The 22,432-nt window shown below is 37.5% G+C and overlaps 1 protein-coding gene across 1 annotated transcript in view; it reads right to left on the bottom strand.

The window, feature by feature from the left end:
• LRP6 (LDL receptor related protein 6) overlaps positions 1 to 22,432 on the bottom strand; it is a 153,625-nt gene that overhangs the window by 12,031 nt on the left and 119,162 nt on the right. Inside the window, exons 14-19 of the mRNA XM_050748223.1 lie at positions 20,964 to 21,175; positions 19,492 to 19,682; positions 10,727 to 10,936; positions 7,680 to 7,805; positions 4,005 to 4,241; positions 2,972 to 3,082 (exon numbers count right to left, since the gene is read on the bottom strand). Of these exons, the coding sequence (XP_050604180.1) occupies positions 2,972 to 3,082; positions 4,005 to 4,241; positions 7,680 to 7,805; positions 10,727 to 10,936; positions 19,492 to 19,682; positions 20,964 to 21,175 (1,087 nt within the window). The remainder of the gene's footprint in view (positions 1 to 2,971; positions 3,083 to 4,004; positions 4,242 to 7,679; positions 7,806 to 10,726; positions 10,937 to 19,491; positions 19,683 to 20,963; positions 21,176 to 22,432) is intronic.

Raw genomic sequence — 22,432 nt, forward strand, 5'->3', positions numbered from 1 at the left:
CCTCTTTAAATTACAGGCTGCAAATCATTCATAAATGGTGAGAATGATTTAGTGGGTTACAACTAGCTTTGAAAAAATGAAACAGAAAAAGTCAGAATGCATTCTATATAATATGGGTAAATATTGAAGTGTTGTGTGACACCTTTTTAAATGCATGAGCTCACATCTCTGTATTCCTCTTGATGTGATCAAAAGAAGTTTGAAAGCAACCAACCTCACAGATTTCCGTGCCTATAAGCTTATCACCTCCAACCCACTGGCTTTACAGCTTCTGTATTGCTTGACCATGCTAGTGTTTCTCTTGAAATTTTCAGTGACTCTCCACTCTCCATTGTTAAAATTGTCTATTTTCTTTAGAAGAAAAGCATAGTCTTCCATGATTGTACCTTTACCTATGTTATCTCTTGCTGACACTCCTCAACAGAGCCTGTATTTTGGCAGTCCCATTACATGGAGTTTCCCAAAGGTGCCTGTTTTGCTCCTTTCTGCTTTTGAACAGTATATTCCCTCTGCCAAAAATGCAATTTCTCCACTTATCTACATAATGAACACTATTCATTGATCAACACCCAATCTTTTTTTTTTTTTTTTGAGATGGAGTCTCACCCTGTGGCCCAGGCTGGAGTACAATGGTACAATCTCGGCTCACTGCAACCTCCACCTCCTGGGTTCAAACGATTCTCTTGCCTCGGCCTCCTGAGTAGCTGGGATTACAGGTGCCCGCCACCAAGCCCAGCTAATTTTTGTATTTTTAGTTGAGATGGGGTTTCACAAGGTTGGCCAGGCTGATCTCAAACCCCTGACCTCGTGATCTGCCCACCTTGGCCTCCCAAAGTGCTGGGGTAAAAGGTGAGAGCCAGCACACCCGGCACAACACCCAATCTTAAATATCATTTTTCTAAGATGCTTTCCTTGATCAAGTCCATCTTTGTCCCTAAAAAGCTGACTTCTCTCTTATTTCTACTGCTACCTGTGTAGATTTCTATTACAGCACTTACACTCCATAATCAATTTATCTACTATGAGTCAGGCTATGTGTTTTTTAGGCTAAATGATATATATGTTAAATCATTTAATTTTCTTGCAGGCATCAGGCTAAGCATCATTCTCTTCATTTTGAAGATGAAGACCTGTAATTCCAGCACTTTGCGAGGTCGAAGTGGGTGGATTGCTTAAGCTCAGGAGTTTGAGACCAGCCTGGACAACATGGCAAAATACCGACTCACTAAAAATACAAAAAATTAGCCAGGTGTGGCAGTGCATACCTGTAGTCCCAGCTACTTGGGAGGCTGATGTGGGAGAATCACCTGAGCCCTGGAGGTTGAGGCTGCAGTGAGCTATGACTGTGCCACTGCACTCCAGCCTGGGTGATGGGAGTGAGACCCTGTCTCAAAAAATAAATAAAATAAAAAATAAAAGTGAGGAAACTAAAGTTTAAAAAGAACAAATCATCTGTTGGAGGAAGGAGGTAGGATTCAAATCCAGCTCTGCTTAGTTCCAGAATTCCTATTCTTACTACTATTTCAACGATAGGGGGACTTTGAGAAACTTGGTGCAGGTAGCATGTATCCTCAGCATACATAGCAGAGTGTCTACAACAGGGCAGTAAATGCTTGTTGAATAAATGAATGGAGTCTAAGTCTTACTGAGTAGTTCCACTTGAACTTTGTAAAAATACTAGCTTAAAGTTCTCATTACAGGTGAAAGAACTTTTAAATTAATCCTATCTAAATTCTATCAAATATATTTGACAGGGTAGACCTGGCTTAGGCTGAATTCCATTCAGAATTAAGTTTATCAATTTGGGATACATTATACGTTAAGGCAGGGATCCCCAAGCCCCTGGCCACGGACTGGTACTGGTCCACGGCCTGTTAGGAACTGGGCCACAAAGCAGGAGGTGAGCGGCAGGCCAGAAAGCATTACTGCTTGAGCTCCATTGCCTGTCAGATCAGTGGTAGCATTCGATTCTCATAGGAGTGCGAACCCTGTTGTGAACTGTGCGTGTGAGGGATCTAGGTTGCACGTTCCTTATGAGAATCTAACTAATGTCTGATGATCTGAGGTAGAACATTTTCATCCTGACACCATTATCCATCCCCACTTGGAAAAACTGTCTTCCACGAAACCAGTCTCTGGTACTAAAAATGTTGGGACTACTGTTTTGTTTTAGGGCACTTGTCAATAGTTATGAACCTTTTATGAACCTTTAAGAAACTATAGGCTATTTAGCCAAAGGTCCCTAAGTCCAGGGGTAAACGTTGGCCTGCCTTCAGGATGCATTTTAAGAAAGCTCTTAAAATCTTCCAGCCATCGAGAAACTGGTGGAAACACTTCAAGAAAACAATGGAATACAGTTAAACACGGACTAACATTCAGAAACTAAGTTCAGACCAATTGATTTCTTTTTTTTTGAGACTGAGACTTGCTCTGTGGCCCAGGCTGGAGTACAATGCCGTGATCTCGGCTCACTGCAACCTCTGCCTCCCGGGTTCAAATGGTTCTCCTGCTTCAGCCTCCCAGTAGCTGGGATTACAGGCATGCACCACCACGCCCAGCTAATTTTTGTATTTTTAGTACAGATAGGGTCTGGTCTCAAACTCCTGCCTTCAAGTGATCTGCCCACCTCGGCCTCCCAAAATGCTGGGATTACAGGTGTGAGCCACCATGCCTGGCCGATTTCTATGTATCTAAATGATTTGAGAATTTTGTAACTTTGGTTATAGTAAAATAATATTTATTCTTTTCTAGTACTTTATTAAATGTTTCTGTGATGATTTCTGTGCATAAGAGAACTGCTATGTTTAAAGAATTACTGAAAGCAAAACAAAAAAACCTTCGCACAAATAATTAGCTTAATATTAATACTTATTACTTAGAAAGGAAATCTTGATAAGTAAACTTCACATATAAGAAAAAAATTGTTTAAATTCTCTGTTAAGAGTAATTTATAGATCTCAGTCCTACTTACAACAATCCAGTTCATCTGACTTGTCACTGCAATCCACATTATGATCACACTTCTTGTGTTTTCCAATGCACTGACCATTGGCACAGCGGAATTGATCAATTAAACAAAGCACTGGAAAAAAAAATGTAAATAGTTTTCTTATTTTTAATATCATGTAAAGTCAAACTCTGGCAATAGTCAAAAGGTGCTTTCTGAATACAAATGAAAAACAAATTAGACTTTTAGCTGTAATTTAAGTATTATTCTCTGGAGTTCCATTGGTTGAGAGGGAGAAAAAAAGAGTGGGGGAAAAAAATCCAGCAGGAAATTTCCTATTTTTATTATTATTATTATTATTATTATTTTAAGAAGGAGTCTTGCTCTGTTGCCCAGGCTGGAGTACAGTGGCGCGATCTTGGTTCTCTGCGAGCTCCGCCTCCCAGGTTCACGTCATTCTCCTGCCTCAGACTCCCAAGCAACTGGGACTATAGGCGCCCACCACCACGCCCAGCTAATTTTTTGTATTTTTAGTAGAGACGGGGTTTCACCGTGTTAGCCAGGATGGTCTCAATCTCCTGACCTCGTGATCTGCTCGCCTCGGTCTCCCAAAGTGCTGGGATTACAGGCGTGAGCCACTGCGACTGGCCTATTCTTCACATTAAATCTCCTCTTTCACTAAAGAATTCTAGAGAACTTGGCTGGGTTGTTTTTACCATGGGAAAGGTTAGTAAAGGAAAGTGAAGAATATAAAACACGTTAGAGTGTAATTAATGAACCCACTAATTCAGAGCTCACTGGAAACAGGGACTATTTTTATATCCTGAAAGCCTGGTATCTTTTAGTTTCATTTCTCAATTTTCAAAGCTTATTAATTTGTATAAATCTTATGCATATGAACTAAAACAATAATATGAAACATGGTACTATGATCAGAAGTGATACAGTCATATGTACCGGAAAAACCCCACTGACACTAAGCCAAGTAATACTGAATTTTAAACAACTGAATGGGAAAAAAGGATTGCATGCTGAGGCACTGAGGAATTCTGGATACCTTCACAGTTCTTCTCATCTGATTTGTCCTGGCAGTTTGCATCCCCATTGCATCGGAGGGCACCATCAATACACTGCCCACTGGCACACTGGAACTGGGACTCTGAGCATACAGGACAATTGAGTTCATCACTGTGGTCTTCACATTCAGTAAACCCATCGCATCGCCAAGCCACAGGGATACAGTCAATTTCCCCCGTGAAACAAGTAAACTGCTGAGGAGAACATGTTGGAGGTTCTTCAAATGAACAAGGAGGAGGGGAGTGACAAAAACACAATCATGGTCACACAGAAGTACAAACACATACCTGAGTGAAGCTCATTTAATAATTAACATACACAAAATACTTTATAATAAATATGATTTATAACTATCTCATCTATTCAAAGGAGAAATAAAGGTTTTCACATTACTTCCTTTACATTCACTATAAACTTTTGCCTGCAAAACTATAAGGCAAAAGTTTTTTCATATATTGTAATCCAAACAGGATTATAATATTTGCAATCCATTACAATCTCACACATAACCTAGGAATAATCACCATAATTACCAAATATTTTAAAGTTAGCCTAGCACTCAAAAGTTTTCTAGCTCTAAGGTTCTCAAAGGATAGTCCATGAACCCTTAGGGGTTCCTGAGAACTCTTTCAGGTGACCCACTAGGTAAAAACTATGTTTATAATAACATTAAGATGTCACAGCTTTTTTTTGGCTATGTTTGCACTGATGCTACAAAAGGAATAGTGAATAAAACTTGGTACCTTAGCAGACTCAGGGAAATGACAACAAATTTTATTAGTAATCACGGTACTATACACAGCCACACATGCACAGTTTAAACAAACACACAAAAAGACCAACTTCACTTAAGAATGTTATTGATGAATCAATAGAAAATTAATTATATTAAAATCAACCCAAGTGTATGCCTCTTTAATGTTCTGATCAATCAAATGGCAATTATGCATAAAGCTCATGTTGCAAACCTAAGCATGACAGTTTCTAATGGGAAAGCATTTGTTTCGAGTTGTAAATGCAACTCAAAATGGAATGTCATTTTTACCTGAAAGAATGACTGACAGGTAAATTATACAGTAGTTATTTACACTTGTCTGTTAGTGAATTATCTAAGAGAACCCATAAACTTATGATATGACCATGGGTCAGAAAACCCTGTAACTTTCCAACAGAGAATATTGCAGATTACAGGTGAACATTTTACATGGGGAATTTTAGGGATTATTTAATAAGAGTCTATTATGTATTCAGCCCTACACTATCTATATTGTGTGGGGAATTAAAGTAGATAAAATATATCCATGTCCTTAAAGAGCTTTGAATTTGGTTGGGGATAGAAAGAAATTAATAAACATAAAACAAAGGACACTACTTTGAACTGCATGTCATGCGAACTGTGTGATATAGTTTGGGTATTTGTCCCCCACAAATCTCATGTTGAAATGTAATCCCCAATATTGGAAGTGAGGCCTGGTGGGTGGTGTTTGGATCATGGGGGTAGATCGCTCATGCCTTGGTGTTATCCTCCTGACAGTAAATGAATTCTTGGGAGAACCTGGTTGTTTAAAAGTGTGTGGCACTCCCTCTAGCCTACTCTCTCTCTTGCTCCCTCTTTTGCCATGTGACCTGCCTGCTCACTCTTCACCCCAGCCATCAAAGTTTCCTGAGGCCTATTCAGAAGCTGAGCAATACAGCCGGCAGAACCCTGAGCCAATTAAACTTTTTCTTTATAAATTACCCAGACTCAGGTATTTCTTATAGCAATGCAAGAATGGCCTAATACACAGTTGTATACATCTGTCAAAACTCGTTTTAATATGTACATTAAAAATAATTGCTAAATATGCAAGCAAGAAAAAAGGCCCTTTAAAAGATATTTTCAAATGGAAGATGAGATCCTTGACTCAGTTTTATCCATGTTATCATTAACATAAAGAGAAATTTTTCTAGGATTTGCCTCACTTAAAGTAACAGTCTAGCACCCTGATAGGGAAACACATGCTTTTTTTTTGGGTGGGGGGTGGTAAAGTAAACATAAGATTTACCAATTTAACCACTTTAAAGTGCATAGCTCAATGACATTAAGTACATTCATATTATTGTGCAATCCCTATTTTAAAAAATTTCAAGTACCAGAGCTTAACTTTGTGTACACATCTGATTTCCCTGACTATGCTGTATGCCATCTCAAAGCTCTTCAAATCCCCTACAGTGCAGGCACAGTGCCCATAGCTGCTACTGAATACATGCATTATTTATTTTTTTAAAAACTTATAGTCCAAAGAATAAATTTACTTGTAATCCCACCCTGATCAACAATTTTTATATGTTGAATGCATATTCTTTCAATATTTATTACAGAAATATATATTTTATGTAGTTGTCATTTTAGCAACATTTTTACATCACCTTCATGATTATAACATTTAATAGCTGTATAACTCAATTATTTTACTTAATACTTTTCATACCATTAGAAATTAGTTAAAAATTTCTGCCACTGTAGATAATAGTATAATGTAGTCTTTTTCCTTCAGTTGAATTAACTTAGAATTATCCCCAAAAGGAGGATATCTGAATTAAGGGTATGAATACTATTACGGCACCTGATACCATCATACTATAATTTAACAAAGGAATGTATCTATTTGTTATACCCGCTGAGTGATTAAACCAACTTTACTACAACAGTATCACTATACTCAGTGATATCTTTTTAAAAGTCATTTTTTTACTAGATAAAGAAGCAATGGGAATTTGCTGATGGATTTGAACAAAAGAATATTCTTTCCATCAGACACATTCCCAACAATGACACATAAACTTAGAGAATCTAGAATTTAGTGGAGAGAGATTATAGGAGGCAGAATTAATTCATTTTGTTACCTTTTGGGAGAGGGGAGAGGCTACTTTAGTATTAGGAAGCATACTCATTCACAGGCTGAAAAGTGTGATAATATATACGCAGTGAAATACTATTCAGTCAAAAAAAGTAGGAAATCCTGGCCGGGCGCGGTGGCTCAAGCCTGTAATCCCAGCACTTTGGGAGGCCGAGACGGGCGGATCACGAGGTCAGGAGATCGAGACCATCCTGGCTAACATGGTGAAACCCCGTCTCTACTAAAAAATACAAAAAAAACTAGCCGGGCGAGGTGGCGGGCGCCTGTAGTCCCAGCTACTTGGGAGGCTGAGGCAGGAGAATGGCGTAAACCCGGGAGGCGGAGCTTGCAGTGAGCTGAGATCCGGCCACTGCACTCCAGCCTGGGAGACAGAGCAAAACTCCGCCTCAAAAAAAAAAAAAAAAAAAAAAAAAAAAAAAGTAGGAAATCCTGTCATTTGCAACAACACAGATGAACCTGGAAGACATCCTGTTAAGTGAAATAAACTAGGCATAGAAACACAAATAGTACATGATCTCACTTATATGTGGAGTGTAAAAGAGTCAAAGAAACAGAGTAAAATGATGATTATGAGGCTGGGCAGGGTGGCAGAGAAGAATAACAGAAAAGCCTAATATAGTACAAATGAATGGAATATAAGTAACCAATCAAGTTAGTAGACAGAGCAACTTCAATGCCTAGTCATAGAAGTCTAGGCTTAAGATATGGAATATGTTTGCATTTAGGGTTGCACAAGAAAATTACAACATATTTACCTCCACATGATAGCTCATCTTGAAGCAGAACCAGGTGCATGGGGCAAGAACACCTTGTAGTACCATCTCCCTTTACAAGACAAATATGTGAACAGCCACCATTATCCTGAGCACAAGGATGCTGTCCTGCAAAGAGAAGAGGTGAGGATGGGGAGAGGAAGAGTGGAGGGGGAGACAAGCGGGAGAGAAGAGAAAAGGACAACCACGTCAAAACTATTTATGAAAATCAAATGTATAATCAGCTTGGACTTTTTTTTTTTAACTTTTATTATTATTATTATTTTGAGACAGAGTCTTGCTCTGTAGCTCAGGCTGGAGTACAATGGTGTGATCATGGCTCACTGCAAACTCTGCTTCCCAGGTTCAAGTGATTCTCCTGCTTCAGCCTCCCAAGTAGCTGGGACTGCAGGCAAGCGCCACCACGCCTGGCCAATTTTTGTATTTTTAGTAAAGATGGAATTTCACCATGCTGGCCAGGCTGGTCCAGCTTGGACTTTTATTTCCACACAATATGATTCTTCACTCAATCTCTACACAACCTACAAGAAACTACTTCTAACCACTGTCTTTATAATTTATATATAAAATATTTTAAGGTAATGGTAAAGCTCATGTTAATTTTTGTGAATATGAAAAAATGTTTACTGAAACTGAAAAATTGCTACGGAGAGGCCGGGTGCGGTGGCTCACGTCTGTAATCCTAGCACTTTGGGAGGCTGAGGCGGGCAGATTGCCTGAGCTCAGGAGTTTGAGACCAGCCTGGGCACAACAGTGAAACGCTGTCTCTACTAAAACACAAATGAAATTAGCTGGGTGTGGTGGCATGCACCTGTAATCCCAGCTACTCGGGAGGCTGAGGCAGAAGAACTGCTTGAATCCAGGAGGCGGAGGTTGCAGTGAGCCAAGATAGTGCCACTGCACTCCAGCCTGGGCGGCAGAGCAAGACTCCATCTCTATAAACAACAACAACAACAACAAAAAATTGCTAGGGAGAATGCTGAAACTTGTGTATTATTCTATTTAAAATATAAGAATTCTCCTATATTAAGATTTTTAACTCAGAAAATCCACATTTCTAAAAGACTATTTCAGTCAAAAAGTGTATCTTAATGAGGAATCCATTGAGAATTAAAGAGTTATTAGAAGAAAAAAACTTAAAAGGCACATGTAACGGAACAATTCAGAAACAAAATTATTTGGTCAACTAAAGAAACCACTAGGCAACTTTTCAAAGTCTGTTTCACAAGTTGTATTTTTAAAGAATCATTGTTTGGAATTTTCTATTTAGCCTGTGTTAAAAGCAACCTGACATCTGTCATCACAAAATATGAACATCTAATATAAGCCACCATTTATTATTTGACTCTCTTCCACAATAACATTGGTCCTGCTTCAGTTTGTGTTGATGAGACTGAGGGAGTCAGCTACCTACAAATGAGCATACTGTCTAAAACAGACATCACACATTATATAGAATATACAGCCTATGCAGCAGTGTTTCTCAACCTTTAATTCCATGACATTTTGATAAAAATCCCATTCTCTTTAATACTAAAAATTTGAAAAAATGATTTACCTAATATACAATCATATTAGAGTTATTAAATAAAACCTCTCCCTTGAAATTCTGAAAACCTTGAGATTTTCTGTAATGAAATATTCATATATCGACTGAATAAATAACTTAGGTATGATATCATTATGATATTTCTATTAAATGTTCAGCCTGAGCTACAAGTCATACCATAAAATGACAACAATTTTTAACTTTCTAATTCTCAAATACTTGTAACTTTACTTCTAAATTCAGGAACTGTACCAACATAATGAACACTTGTACAGGGGTACTCCTGTTTCCTCATTCTCCTTTCATGCTTAAATTCAATTTAAAAGCACTGAGCTGAGAAGTTACAGAATTTCGATAATTCTCTCTCTCGTACTCAATTTAACATTGGCATTCCTGGTACCATCATGTAAGATCGACAGTAGTGATTGCTAGGAGGGCACTTTTTAAACAACATTTTACATATATAAACTCATTTATTCCTCTCTATTATTAGGGTAATTTTGATGACAGATATGAATTAAGAACTAGGGCAAGATGACTAGTCATTTTCAAAAAAAAAATAAGAAAATATTTCTGGCTACTTTTCTTTCTTCCTGGGGCTCATGGAGATGGCTATTTTTCTAAGCTGGGAATTGAAATATTTATCCAAAAGGGGGGGAAAAACCAAGCACTTACTGATTAAACAGAGTCTTCTCTATGTTTACACACTAATTTTTAGTTTGTTTTGCTTAAGAATAAGGTTAACCCATTATAACTATATTCATCATTATATAATTTTTACTTTTCTTCAAGCTATGGGGGAAGTATAGAGAGGGAAGAAAAGAAATAGATGCTGTATGTTCTCAGTATTCTCAAAGCAATTGAAGGAGAGAAAAACAAGGCATGATAAGTAGTCACTGTTGTACCAGGAAATATTCTTTTTTAACGAGCAAGACCCATGCCTTTCCCCCGTTTCTGGTTTATGAGATCATGTTTAATTTTGAAAAGTTCCTGGATAAGGTTGACATAAGGCTTTAAAAGCATGAAGAGGCTGGGTGCGGTGGATCACACCTGTAATCCCAGCACTTTGGGAGGTCAAGGTGGGAGGATCACTTGAGGTCAGGAGTTCGAGACCAGCCTGGACAACATGGTGAAACCCTGCTTCTACTAAAAAAAAAAAAAAAATTAGCCAGGCATAGTGGCATGCACCTGTAATCCCAGCTACTCTGGAGGCTGAGGCATGAGAATCGCTTGAACACGGGAGGCAGAGGCTGCAGTGAGCCAAGATCGTGACACTGTACTCCAGCCTGGGCGACAGAGCGAGACTTTGTCTCCCAAAAAAAAAGAACACACACACACAAACATGAAGAGTTCAAAAAAAATGTCAAAACTGAAAGTGCATGAAAGTCTTAAAGGAAACAGAGTTTAAAAATACACAGAAGTACATATTAATTTATTATAACACGATTCTTCCAATTAGCTTTATCCCATGAACACTTACTGTATTCTTGAAGGTTCAGCTCCTTTACTGCATGAATGTCACTAAGCTGGGCAATTCGAGCTTGGACTTTGGTTCTACCCTCTCGACCTGTCATATCAATTTTTTCAATCATTTGCTGCTGTTTATCAATCCAATAGAGCCAGTTTTCAAACACAGTAAGTCCCACAGGCTGCAAAATGTTGGAGTCTTCTAATACTATCCGGTTAGCACCTTGGAAAAGGAGAAAATTCAACAGAAATGACTCATGTGGGTCAAGTAATACTTTTGGTAATTATTTACTGACTACCAGTTAGATTCTACAAGTATAGAAAAGAAAAAATAACAAGCTCTCTACCACAAAACTTAAAAATCATGCTAAGACATACATACACTAGAAAACAGCTAATAAACTAGATATTAATATGCAATCAAGAGCAAGGTAGTACCCAATATGTGGTAAATATTCTAGTTCATAGAAATGTAGAAAAGAACTTAGAACGGCAGTTTGAAAAACCCTAATTTATATATACAACAGATAAAAATGGCACTTCTCTGGAGAAGCAGTGGTGGTGAACCCAGAGTTCTGAGTATACCTGAGGTGTCTATGAAGAACAGCTTCATTCTCACCCCACCTGGCTTCTCAGAACACAGTTAGAAAAAGTGACTGACTCACCCCAAGGTAAGAATTATTTCCAATCATCTCAGATATCGGGCCATCTAGACTCTGAGGAGGCAACTTCTGCTATTGTTGGACAGTGAGAAAGTTCTTTTATACAGTGGGCTAAAATCTGTGTTCATACCCTCCCTGCTTTATTCATAGTTTCTCCCTCACTCAAAAAGAAAAAATACACTCATTCCTTCTGTCTTTTTTGTAACAGTCCTTCAAATATTCATGGAAAGTTTTCATGGTTCATAAGTCATGAGTTCAGTCAAAGAAAGACATTAGCTGATATTTTGGAAATATCAAGGGAAGTTCCAGGAAAGAGATAAGCATAATGCATAAATAAAGAAAAGTGAGGAGATATTCCAGATGGGAAGGCACTGAGTAAGCCAACATTCAGATGGTAGGCTAAGCACAAGTTTACTTATATATTCCCTCCTAAAACTCTACTAATATGGTGATTTAAAAAATTTTAGGCCACGTGCAGTGGCACACACCTGTAATCTCAGCAATCTGGGAGGCTGAGGCAGGAGGATCACGTGAGCCTAGGAGATCGAGATCAGCCTGAGCAACATGGCAAAACGCCATCTCTACAAAAAATACAAAAATTAGCCAGGCATGGTAGCATGCACCTGCAGTCCAGGTACTCAGGAGGCTGAGGTGGGAGAATTCCTTGAGCCAGGGAGGTCAAGGCTATAGTGAGCCAAGATCACACCACTGCACTGCAGCCTGGGCGACAGAGCGAGACCCTGTCTCAGAAAAAAAATAAATAAATAAAGATAAAGAAAGAAACAAAAAGAAAATAATTTTTAAACCCATAAGGACAAAGAAGTCAGAATAACAGAAGAGAGCAGGAAAGGGATACAAATTTTGGAAGCTGGAGAATAGACAGACCAGGGATAATGACACAGTAGCCCAGAGAAAGCTAAATGCCTACAGCCGGTGAAGCTAACAATGAAATCAATTAGCTCAGAAAGTGGAAGTACCAGAATGGAACAAAGGTAGGAGTTATGTGGCTGGGGCTGAAAGAGCAGTATTAATTGAAAATACGTGTAAGAAGTTACACAGCAATGTTCTCAGTATTTTTAAAGCCTCATACTAAATACAAACAGCTAAGGATCACCAAATATTTAAAGAAAACCTCTATCTTTAAATTTGAAGCCCAAGACAAACACAACAAAGGAACTTGGAGAAAAAGACATAAAAGCAGAAGAAAAAAAATAAATACCAATAATTAAAAAAAAAAAAAAACTAAATAGGCTGTCTTTAGAGGGGCAGAGCATTCGGAGAACAAAAAGAGCCCTTGGAAATTAAAAACATGATATCCAAAAATTTCAAAGAAAAATGCAACAAGAGAGTTGGGAGACAAATTTGAGAAGCTCTCCTCAGAAAGTATAACAAAAACACAAAGAGATGGATAATAGGTGAGAAAAACACAGCTATAGTCAAGAAGGTCCAGCATAAAAATAAAAAGCTCCAAAATAGGAAAATGAAAAACAAATTATCAAAGAAACAACACAAGAAAACATTTCAGAATTTAAGGTGTAGATTTCTAGACAGAAAGGATCAACCTAGTAACTAGTTCAATGAGAAGGAAGGGAAGGGGAAGGGAAAGCATGAGCATAGATTTTTAAAATCTCTCTTTTTTTTTTTTTTGAGACGGAGTTTCGCTCTTTCGCTCAGGCTGGAGTGCAGTGGCTCAATCTCGCCTCACTGCAACCTCTGCCTTCCAGTTTCAAGCGATTCTCCTGCCTGAGCCTCCTCAGTAGCTGGGATTACAAGCACCCGTCACCACGCCTGGCTAATTTTTGTATTTTTAGTAGATATGGGGTTTCACCATGTTGGCCAGGCTGGTCTTGAACTCCTGACCTCATGATCTGCCCACCTCAGCCTCCGAAAGTGCTGGGATTACAGGCATGAGCCACTGTACTCGGCCAGTTAAAAAAAATCTTAAAACAAAACATTAGCATATCAAATCCAGCAATAAATAAAAAGAATGTATCATGCTAAATTTTATTTATTCCAACAAACTGAGAAAAGAAGGTAAATTCCTTAATTTGACAAAGGTTACCTACAGAAAAACCTTAGCAAAGAATACTTAATCATAAAGTATTGAATGCTTCCCCCAAGATCAAGGGGAAAAGGACTAGAAAGGAAGAAGAAGGGAAAGAAGGGGAAGGAGAAGGGGAAAGGAAGGGAAAGATGAGAAAGAGGAAGAGGAAAGGGCTGGGGGAGGGAGAGGGGAGAGAAAGAAAAAAGGAAAGAAGGGAGGAATCAAACAAAGGCACATTATCAAATTCTAGGATATTGAGGGGATAGAACATTTTAAAAGCTTCTGAAGGAAAAAGGAAAAGGATGGCATACAAAGAGTGAAATTACAGTCACATCAAACTTCCCAATGACACAAGATGCTCAAAGATAATGGAGTTCTATTTTCAAAATTCTGAGAGAAAACAGCTACAAAACATGAAAGCAAATTATCAACTAAGTGTGAGGAGGAAAAAAAATGCAAACAAGATCAAGAATTCTAACTTTTTATGATGAGCCCCTTTCAAGAAGCTGCTAGAAAATGGTCTCTACTAAGAAAACCAGAAGAAATGGAGTCCAGGAAATAGCAGGTTCAGCACCAAGGAGACTGGTAAGTACACTCCCACGACAATGGAGAAATGAAGTTAGCCTAGAAATCAAGCAAATCCAGACTGGAGCAAGATGATGAAGAAATCCCAGAGATGTGATTTTAATTATGAAGACAAATAGATGGACTGCTTGATGTATGTGCATTTATTGAAACAATATTTACGTTACACAAGTATTAACTGCAGGGGGGAAAAGTTTTAGAAAGAAATGTACCTAATAGTAATATGCTCATAGCCATAAATAATAAATAATTAAGTCTGCACTTAAAAAATTATGGCACTAGTTACAGGTGGGTCCTTTCTATCTGCAAACTTGTGCCTTGAATTCTGGAAAGTTCATAACTATGCTGGGAGGATGGAAGGAAAATTCACATGTGTATTTTGGGGACATATGGTCTAAGATAGCAAAATCTTTATCTTCCAAAGGAAGTCAATGTTTAATATCTAAAACTGAAAAATCAAGAAATAGCATTTGTAAGCAAGTTTATTTTAAAATAAGTGAAAGTAGATGTGAATGCTTCTAAGCATGGGAGCTGAGAGCAGCAGAGTAGAGCAGCAGAATTGTTTTTTGTTATAAGCCAGGTAGAACAGTTTGATATCCATAATATTTACATGTATTACTTTAATGAAAAAATTAATTTTAAACAATAAAAAAGAATGATTTTTAAAGATTAGCTGGTGGTAATGAAAGGATGGTGTGAGGTAGACAACTGGGTAAAAAAGGAAGGCAATATGTCACTGCAGGCCCCCAGACAGTGGGGTAAGGACCTGATCTACTTCGATGCTGGTGAAAAATAAGTAAGCTACTGGAACCAACAAGGAAAAGGTATGCTTATTTATTCAACAAACTAAGCATGCATTGGATGCAATTCGCTATAAAAGGCTATGTGGGTGGCTACAAATATGACACAGAAAAAGGTCCCAGGATAAAAGCATAATTATCTGTGAATACATAAGAAAAAAAATCAACTTGACAGTAACCTTTTTCAGATAATAGAAAAAGAAGAAACATTTCTTTTTATGTGGCCAACAAAGCCTTGATGGCAAAACACCAACAAATACCTGACAAGAAAAGAAAATTATAAGGTAATCCTTCTCACGAGTGTAGATTAGAAAAAAAACCTTAAAACATTAGCAAATCAAATCCAGCAATAAATAAAAAGAATAATATATGACGCTAGATTTTATTTATCCCAGTAAACCGGGGAAAGTTTAATCTGACAAAGGTTATCTACAGAAAAGCCTTAGCAAAGAATACTTAATCACAAAAGTACTGAATGCTTCTCCAAGACCAAGAAAAAAACAAAACAAAAAAAAGGATTCTATTATCATCCTATTTCAACCCTGTACTGGGGAGCCCCAGCCAGTATAAGGAAAGAAAAAATCACAACTCTCATTATTTGAAGAGACATGATTCTGTAACATAAAAAAATCCTAAAGATAAGTATACTTAGCAAGATCCTGTGGTACAAGCTCAATATGCTAGAAGGAGAAAAAGAGAAACTGTATTTCCATATTCCAGGCACAATTAGAAAATAAAATATTGTTTAGAATAGTCTTTACCACTACCAAAGCATGTAGTCTTTACCACATGCTTTACCAAAAGCACCAAATAAGAAGGAATAATAACTCTAATGAAAGATAGGCAAGACCTCTATGCTGAAAACTATAAAACATTAAGAGACATTAAAGATCTAAACAAACGGGGAGACTTACCACGTTCATGGTTTAGAAGATTAATATTAGAAAGATAATAATTCTCTCTAAACTATCAATTTAATGCAAACCCAATGAACATCTTAGTACTTTTTTTTTTTTTTTTTGGAAGGGGAAACTCACAAGCTGATTCTACAATGTACATGGAAATTGTAGGAGTTAACAATAGCCAAGTTAATCCTGAAAAAAACACTAAAGACATAGATGAATCTATTAGAGTTATAATAATTGACAGTATAATATCATATAAGTAAAGGCAAAGTGACCAAGGGAACATCAGAGTCTAGAAACAAACTCACACAAATACAGTCACCTCATTTATGATCAAGGTGATACTACAGAGTAGTAGGGAAAGGACAGTCTTTTCAATAAATGATGCTGAATCAAATAGTAATGTGGAAAAAAACTGCATTTTAAACCCTGCCTCACACTACACACCAAAATCAATTCCAGATAGATTATAGATCTCAGTAAGAAAAGTTAAATGAATAAATTTTAGGGAAAAAAAAGTATCTTTTAGTACCTTTGCAGAAGACAAATATTTCTTTTTCTTATTTCTATACATTTATGTAGTACAAATCAAGTTTTTTTACATAGATATGTGCTATGTATCTATGATGTGTACAAGTGTGAAATGTGAGCTTTTAGTGTAAAACCATAGTGTACATTGTACACATTAAGTAATTTCTCATCCCTCAACTCCCATGAAGATTTCTTAAACAACATAAAAGGCATTAACCATAAAAAGAAAATTAATAAACTGTACCACATTAAAATCAAGACCTTTCTTTTCATCTAAAGATACCACTGGGAGAATAAAAAAGGTAAATCACAAACTGGGAGATTTACGCAGTATATATCTTGACAAAGGATTCATATCCAGAATGTATAAGGAACTCCTATACATCAATAAACTTTCAAGTTACCAGTTTTTGGTTATCTTTGAGACAGGATCTCGGCTTTATTGGCCAGGATGGAGTGCAGTGGTGTAATCATGATCATGGCTCGCTGCAGCAGTGGGACAAAATTAATCGTAATGAATGAAACATTTTCATGAAAAGCTTTATCACAGACCCGCCTGCCAGGCATGGTGGCTCACGCCTGTAATCCCAGAACTTTGGGAGGCCAAGGCAGGGGGATCACTTGAGCCAAGGAGTTTGAGACTAGCCTGAGCAACCCAGCAAGACACCCATCTCTACAAAAATAAAATTAGCCCAGTGTGGTGGTGTGTGCCCATAGTTCTAGCTATTCAGGAAGCAGAGGCAGGCGGATTGCTTGAGCTGAGGAGTTTGAGGCTGCAGCAAGCTATGATCACACCACTGTACTCCAGCCTGGGCGACAGGGAAAAACCCTGTTTCAAACAAAAATAAAAACAAAAAAGGGTTAAAAATATTGACATAAGTAACTAATGTACAAATTAGAGGTGATATCCATAAAACACTATGCAGCCATAAAAAAGTTCGTGTCCTTTGCAGGGAAATGGATGAAGCTGGAAACCATCATTCTCAGTAAACTATCACAAGGACAGAAAACCAAACACTGCATGTTCTCACTCAGAAGTGGGAATTGAACAATGAGATCACTTGGACACAGGGCGGGGAACATCACACACCGGGGCCTGTTGAGGGGTGGGTGGCTGGGAGAGGGATAGCATTAGGAGAAATACCTAATGTAAATTACAAGTTAATGGGTGCAGCAAACCAACATGGCACATGTATACATATGTAACAAACCTGCACGTTGTGCATATGTACCCTAGAACTTAAAGTATTAAAAAAAAAAAAAAAAAACTGCAATTACTTTTGCACCAACCTAATACATTCAGATTGCAACAGATGGTGAATTTCGGGGGGAAAAATCGTTCAAAAGACATAAATGCATTAGGAACCCAGAAAAAAAAACTAGAGGTGACGTATGAAACAGAGGAGATAAGATGAGGGAAAGAATATACTACACCAGGCATGTAACTATACATGCATAAGTGTGTGCATAACTGTCTAGAATCAGAGAATACATAATGGAATGGAGGCATCTGAACCTGAAGACAACATTAAAAAAAAAAGCGAAAAAAAAATTAAAATAATTAAAAATGTATTCAAACATACAAAAATGTACATTACAGGAGTAAGTAGTCTTAACGTTTTAGAATGCTAATGCTCCAGACTTGAGATTTGTTTGCTTATTTCTTGAGGAAAATACTGACATATATGCCTATTTCTTTCTTCTCCCCTCTCTTCTTTCCTCTCCCTCCCTCCCTTTCTTTCTTTCTTTCTCTTTGTTGAAGAACCTGAGATCTGAAGTTCCCACATTTCTTTTTCTCTTTTTTGAGACAGAGTCTCATTCCATAACCCAGGCTGGAGTGCAATGGCGTGATCTTGGCTCACTGCAACCGCCGCCTCCCGGGTTCAAGCAATTCTCCTGCCTCAGCATCCTGAGTAGCTGAGATTACAGGTGCCCAGCACCATGCCTGGCTAACTTCTGTATTTTTAGTACAGACAGCATTTTGCCATGTTGGCCAGGTTGCTCTCGAACTCCTGACCTCAGGTGATCCACCCGCTCCGGCCTCTCAAAGTGCTGAGATTACAGGCATGAGCCAGCACGCCTGGCCTGAGTTCCCACATTTCTTAACAGTATGTATACATATATGTGTATATACAGTGTATCTACTATACGGTTTTAAGTTTTAAACAAAACTAGATCTTAAGCATTTTTATGAAATTTAATTTTTAAAAATCATGTCAGTACACATAGATCTACCTTATTCTTTTGAATGAATGTAATATTCCATATACTGATATAATAGAATGTATTTCTCCATGAAGGACTATCACAAATAATGCTCAGCAAATACCCTTGTACACTTAGATCAGTACTTCTCTAAAACAGCTATCTACAAAGGAAATCACCAGATCAAAGGGAATACATATTTTAAATTTTGATTATTACTGGCAAATTGTCCTCTAAAAAGGCTCTCTCAATTTCCACTTCCACCAAAGCACATAAGGGCATGTCATTTTCTATCATACTGGCCAATGCTAGGCAATAATCAACGTTAACTTCTTTTTGCCATGCTGACAGACACAAATAGTATAATATTTTAATTTCATTTACCTGATCACTAGTGAGGCCAACACAGAGCATATGGACATCAGAAATTGGGGACAGAGGAGGTTAACTATAATTACAGACATAAGACTGCAGAGAAATGTATAAGTAAAAGTATATCTTAAAACCAACAAATGATTTAATTTGGTTAAAATATCAGAAAGGTAAAGGCCACGATGAGGTTGTGAAAGGTGAATACTAACTTATACCAACTTAAGAGCACAATTAGACCTTTTTCCTACAGGTTATGAAACTACCTGAAGATTTTTTTTAAGTAAAGCAGTGACACTGAAACCATGCTTCAGAAAATTTAGGAGCCATGTGTAAACTTTCATGGAGAAAAATTGGCAGGGAGATCAACCAGAGGCTAGAATTTGGCCCGAAATGACAAGAACATAAACTAGAGCAGAAGAGTTCGGAAAGGATGCATTAGAAAAATATTATTTACAGAACCAAGATCAAGAAAACTGGCAGGTAGTTACATAACAGAGGAGTAATCATGTTGACGGTTGAAGAAAAAGCTCTTCACCAACCAACTTGATGCTGACTACATTTAATGAATAAAATTGCCAAGAAATGCGCCAAAAACAATACGATGCAAGAAAAACACAATAGATGAATCATCTTAAAAACTCAAATTAAAATAAGGAAACATATTTCTTGGGTACCTGAGAGATCACTGCTTTCAATTCGCCGGAGGTCTGAATCAGCCCAAAAGAGCTTGCCCAGCCTGCTATCAAGAGCTAAAGCAATTGGTTTACTTAAGCCACTGAAAAAGAGGACCTCCCGTTCGGTCCCATCCAAAGCAGCCCGTTCAATTTTAGGAGACCTTTCCTGAAGATTGGTAAAATACATATACCTAGAGGGAAAGGAGGAAAAAAAAAGTTACTGGAGTAAGAAACCACATAAAATGAGAATATTCTTATTAAGACAAATGGAGGCAGAATATTTTTAAATACTGGTTTTCAATGTTTTAAAATATGTATTTTTTGACCAGGTACAGTGGCTCATGCCTGTAATCTCAGCACTTTGGGAGGCCGAGGCAGGGGGATTGCTTAAGCTTATGAGTTAGAGACCAGCTTGGGCAACACGGCAAAATACTATACCCCAAAAATTAATCAGGCATCGTGGCATGTGCCTATAGTCCCAGCTACTCGGAAGGCTGAGGTGGCAGGATCACTTGAGCCCAGGAGGCAGAGGTTGCAGTGAGCTGAGATTGTGTCACCGCACTCCAGCCTGGCTGATAGAGCCAAACTTTGTATCCAAATATATATGTATGTATACGTATATAAATCCTCTTTTATAAAAATATATACATATATTTATATATTTACATTTTTAAAAGGTAATGGGATATTTTACTACTTTTAATAGTAGCAATAAAGGTACACAGAAGTTATTAGGAAACTTTCACAGATTAACAGAATAGTGTTAGACATAGGCACACATATGTTTTCAGAATAATACAATAAATTAAAGATCAGTAACTAGAGACCTGAACACAAAAGTTTAAATTCTTTCTAATTAATCTATTTAATAACTAAAAAGAAGTTATATATAAATCACTTCTTATATTTAACTTATAGATTTCATCCTTTTCTTTTTTGAAGTAAGCTACTTTCCTTGCTGAATACCTTATCATTGACTCAGATACAACTGTGTACTGAGTATTTATTAAATGAAAGAAAGCATATTAGTTCTCATCATAAAGAAAACTAGTGGTAAATACAAGACTAAAAAATAATTAAATGTAAGGTAAATTGGAAAGGACTAAGTATAACTTAGAGAGGCATAGATACAGAGTGTTAAATATTCAGGAGGGGGAAAAAAATCACATCTGACTGCGATGAGGTAGATCAAGGAAAACTTCCTGGAGCACGTGGCAGTTGAAATGGTCCTGGAGGTATGGTTAAAGATTTAGAATTAAAAAGCAACAGTGGCTCAGGACAGAAAGTCTGGGCAGTGAAATCAGAGAAAGTATAAGACAACTGTTAAGATAATGCAGAGACAAATGGATAGAGAATATTGAGTGGTTTGCTGGAGCACAGGACATTTAAAGGTAAATAAATAACAGGCTGAAAAAGAAGGGTGAGGAGGGTCTCAGAAGCCACAGTATCTGAACGCCACTTTAGTAACATACCCTTTCTCTGGGTTTACCACAATGGCTCGAGGTCTGTCCTGCTCGCCTTTTAGCACCACACCAATTGATCTCCCATCTAATCTCGTCACATTAATGACATTGGTAGCCTCACAAGTCCAGTAGATGTAGCGGCTGTAAATATCAATGCTGAGATCATAGGGTTGTATCTCCAGGTTCTGACTTGGAACCGAGCTCACAACCACAGTAAAGCCCTACGGGAAAAAAGAAATACACAGAAAATTAAACTCCAGGGGCAGATAACCCTGAGGCAATCACTCACAATGCTTACACCTACATGGGCACACAGCTGAGAAGGCTCTCTCAAGTCTTAAGGAGTATTTCTTACTGATACCTTTCTTTATGGGTAATGTGCTTCTTTGTTAATACACATCTCCAATGTTCCTTGGGTTATCCTGCTGCTGAAAAAAGAGCTCAGGTCAGATTAGTTGCTCCAAGAACCTGATAATGCCTTGATTAGGAGATGGGAGTGAAAAGGTGGCAACTGTCTTCTCTAAACTGGAGACAACTGTGGCTAAAACCACACCCTAGAAATATCTCTAAAGCAACCGATTGCAACTAGAGGCAATATTGCCCCGCCATGGGCATTTGGCAATGTATGAAGACATTTTTTACTGTCACAACTGTGGGAATATAACTGATATCTAGCGAGCAGAGGCCAGGGATGCTGTTAAACATCCTACAATATTCAGAGCAGACCCCCACAACAACAATTATCCAGCCCAAAATGACCACAGTGCTTGAGAAACCCTGCTTTAGAGATAAGAGCAACTAGTAAAGGCTACAAATCAAATCTATCATCTTCTTTTCTGATCCTCCAGTCTACACATGTAATTTTTTAAAAATAAAGTAAAGCAAAAAGATAGGCTTTGTCCATTTGTGACATCTGAACTATATCTTACTGGGTATCTCTGAAGTAACATATTCCTTAATTTCTATCTATTAGTTATCAGCCCATCAGTCCTGGCCTATATGGCAGAAAGTGTATCTGGAATATACAGCTATTACTATACCCTAATGATCTCTCAGTAGCCCTAAATATATCACCTCCTTGCTCTTTATTGTAAGATGAGACATAGTGAAAAACGGTACTCTAACCTCCCTAAATTTTAATAAATTCAAGATATAACTTACTATCACTGCTATAAGGATGACAACAAGTAATTATTTATAGTATTATAATCCCAGTCTAACAGGGCTTGGCCACAGAAAGAAAGCAAAGAAGTATCAAGAGTGATATGTAAATCCATAATTGGCATGTAAATGGGTAAGATTTATTGATAATATCCTCATTCCCATCCCACAGTCACCGAATAATTATGACCAAAAAAACCCATTGGATTAATAACATGTTAGATGTTTTTAACCTTACTGAGATTGTGTTACATGTTCCATATCCTCTGAACCTTTTAAATAATAATTAGTAATGTAACTGTAGAGTTCCTGTTAAA

The sequence above is a fragment of the Macaca thibetana genome, chromosome 11 (genome assembly GCF_024542745.1).
Source record: "Macaca thibetana thibetana isolate TM-01 chromosome 11, ASM2454274v1, whole genome shotgun sequence".
Classification (NCBI taxonomy): domain Eukaryota; kingdom Metazoa; phylum Chordata; class Mammalia; order Primates; family Cercopithecidae; genus Macaca; species Macaca thibetana.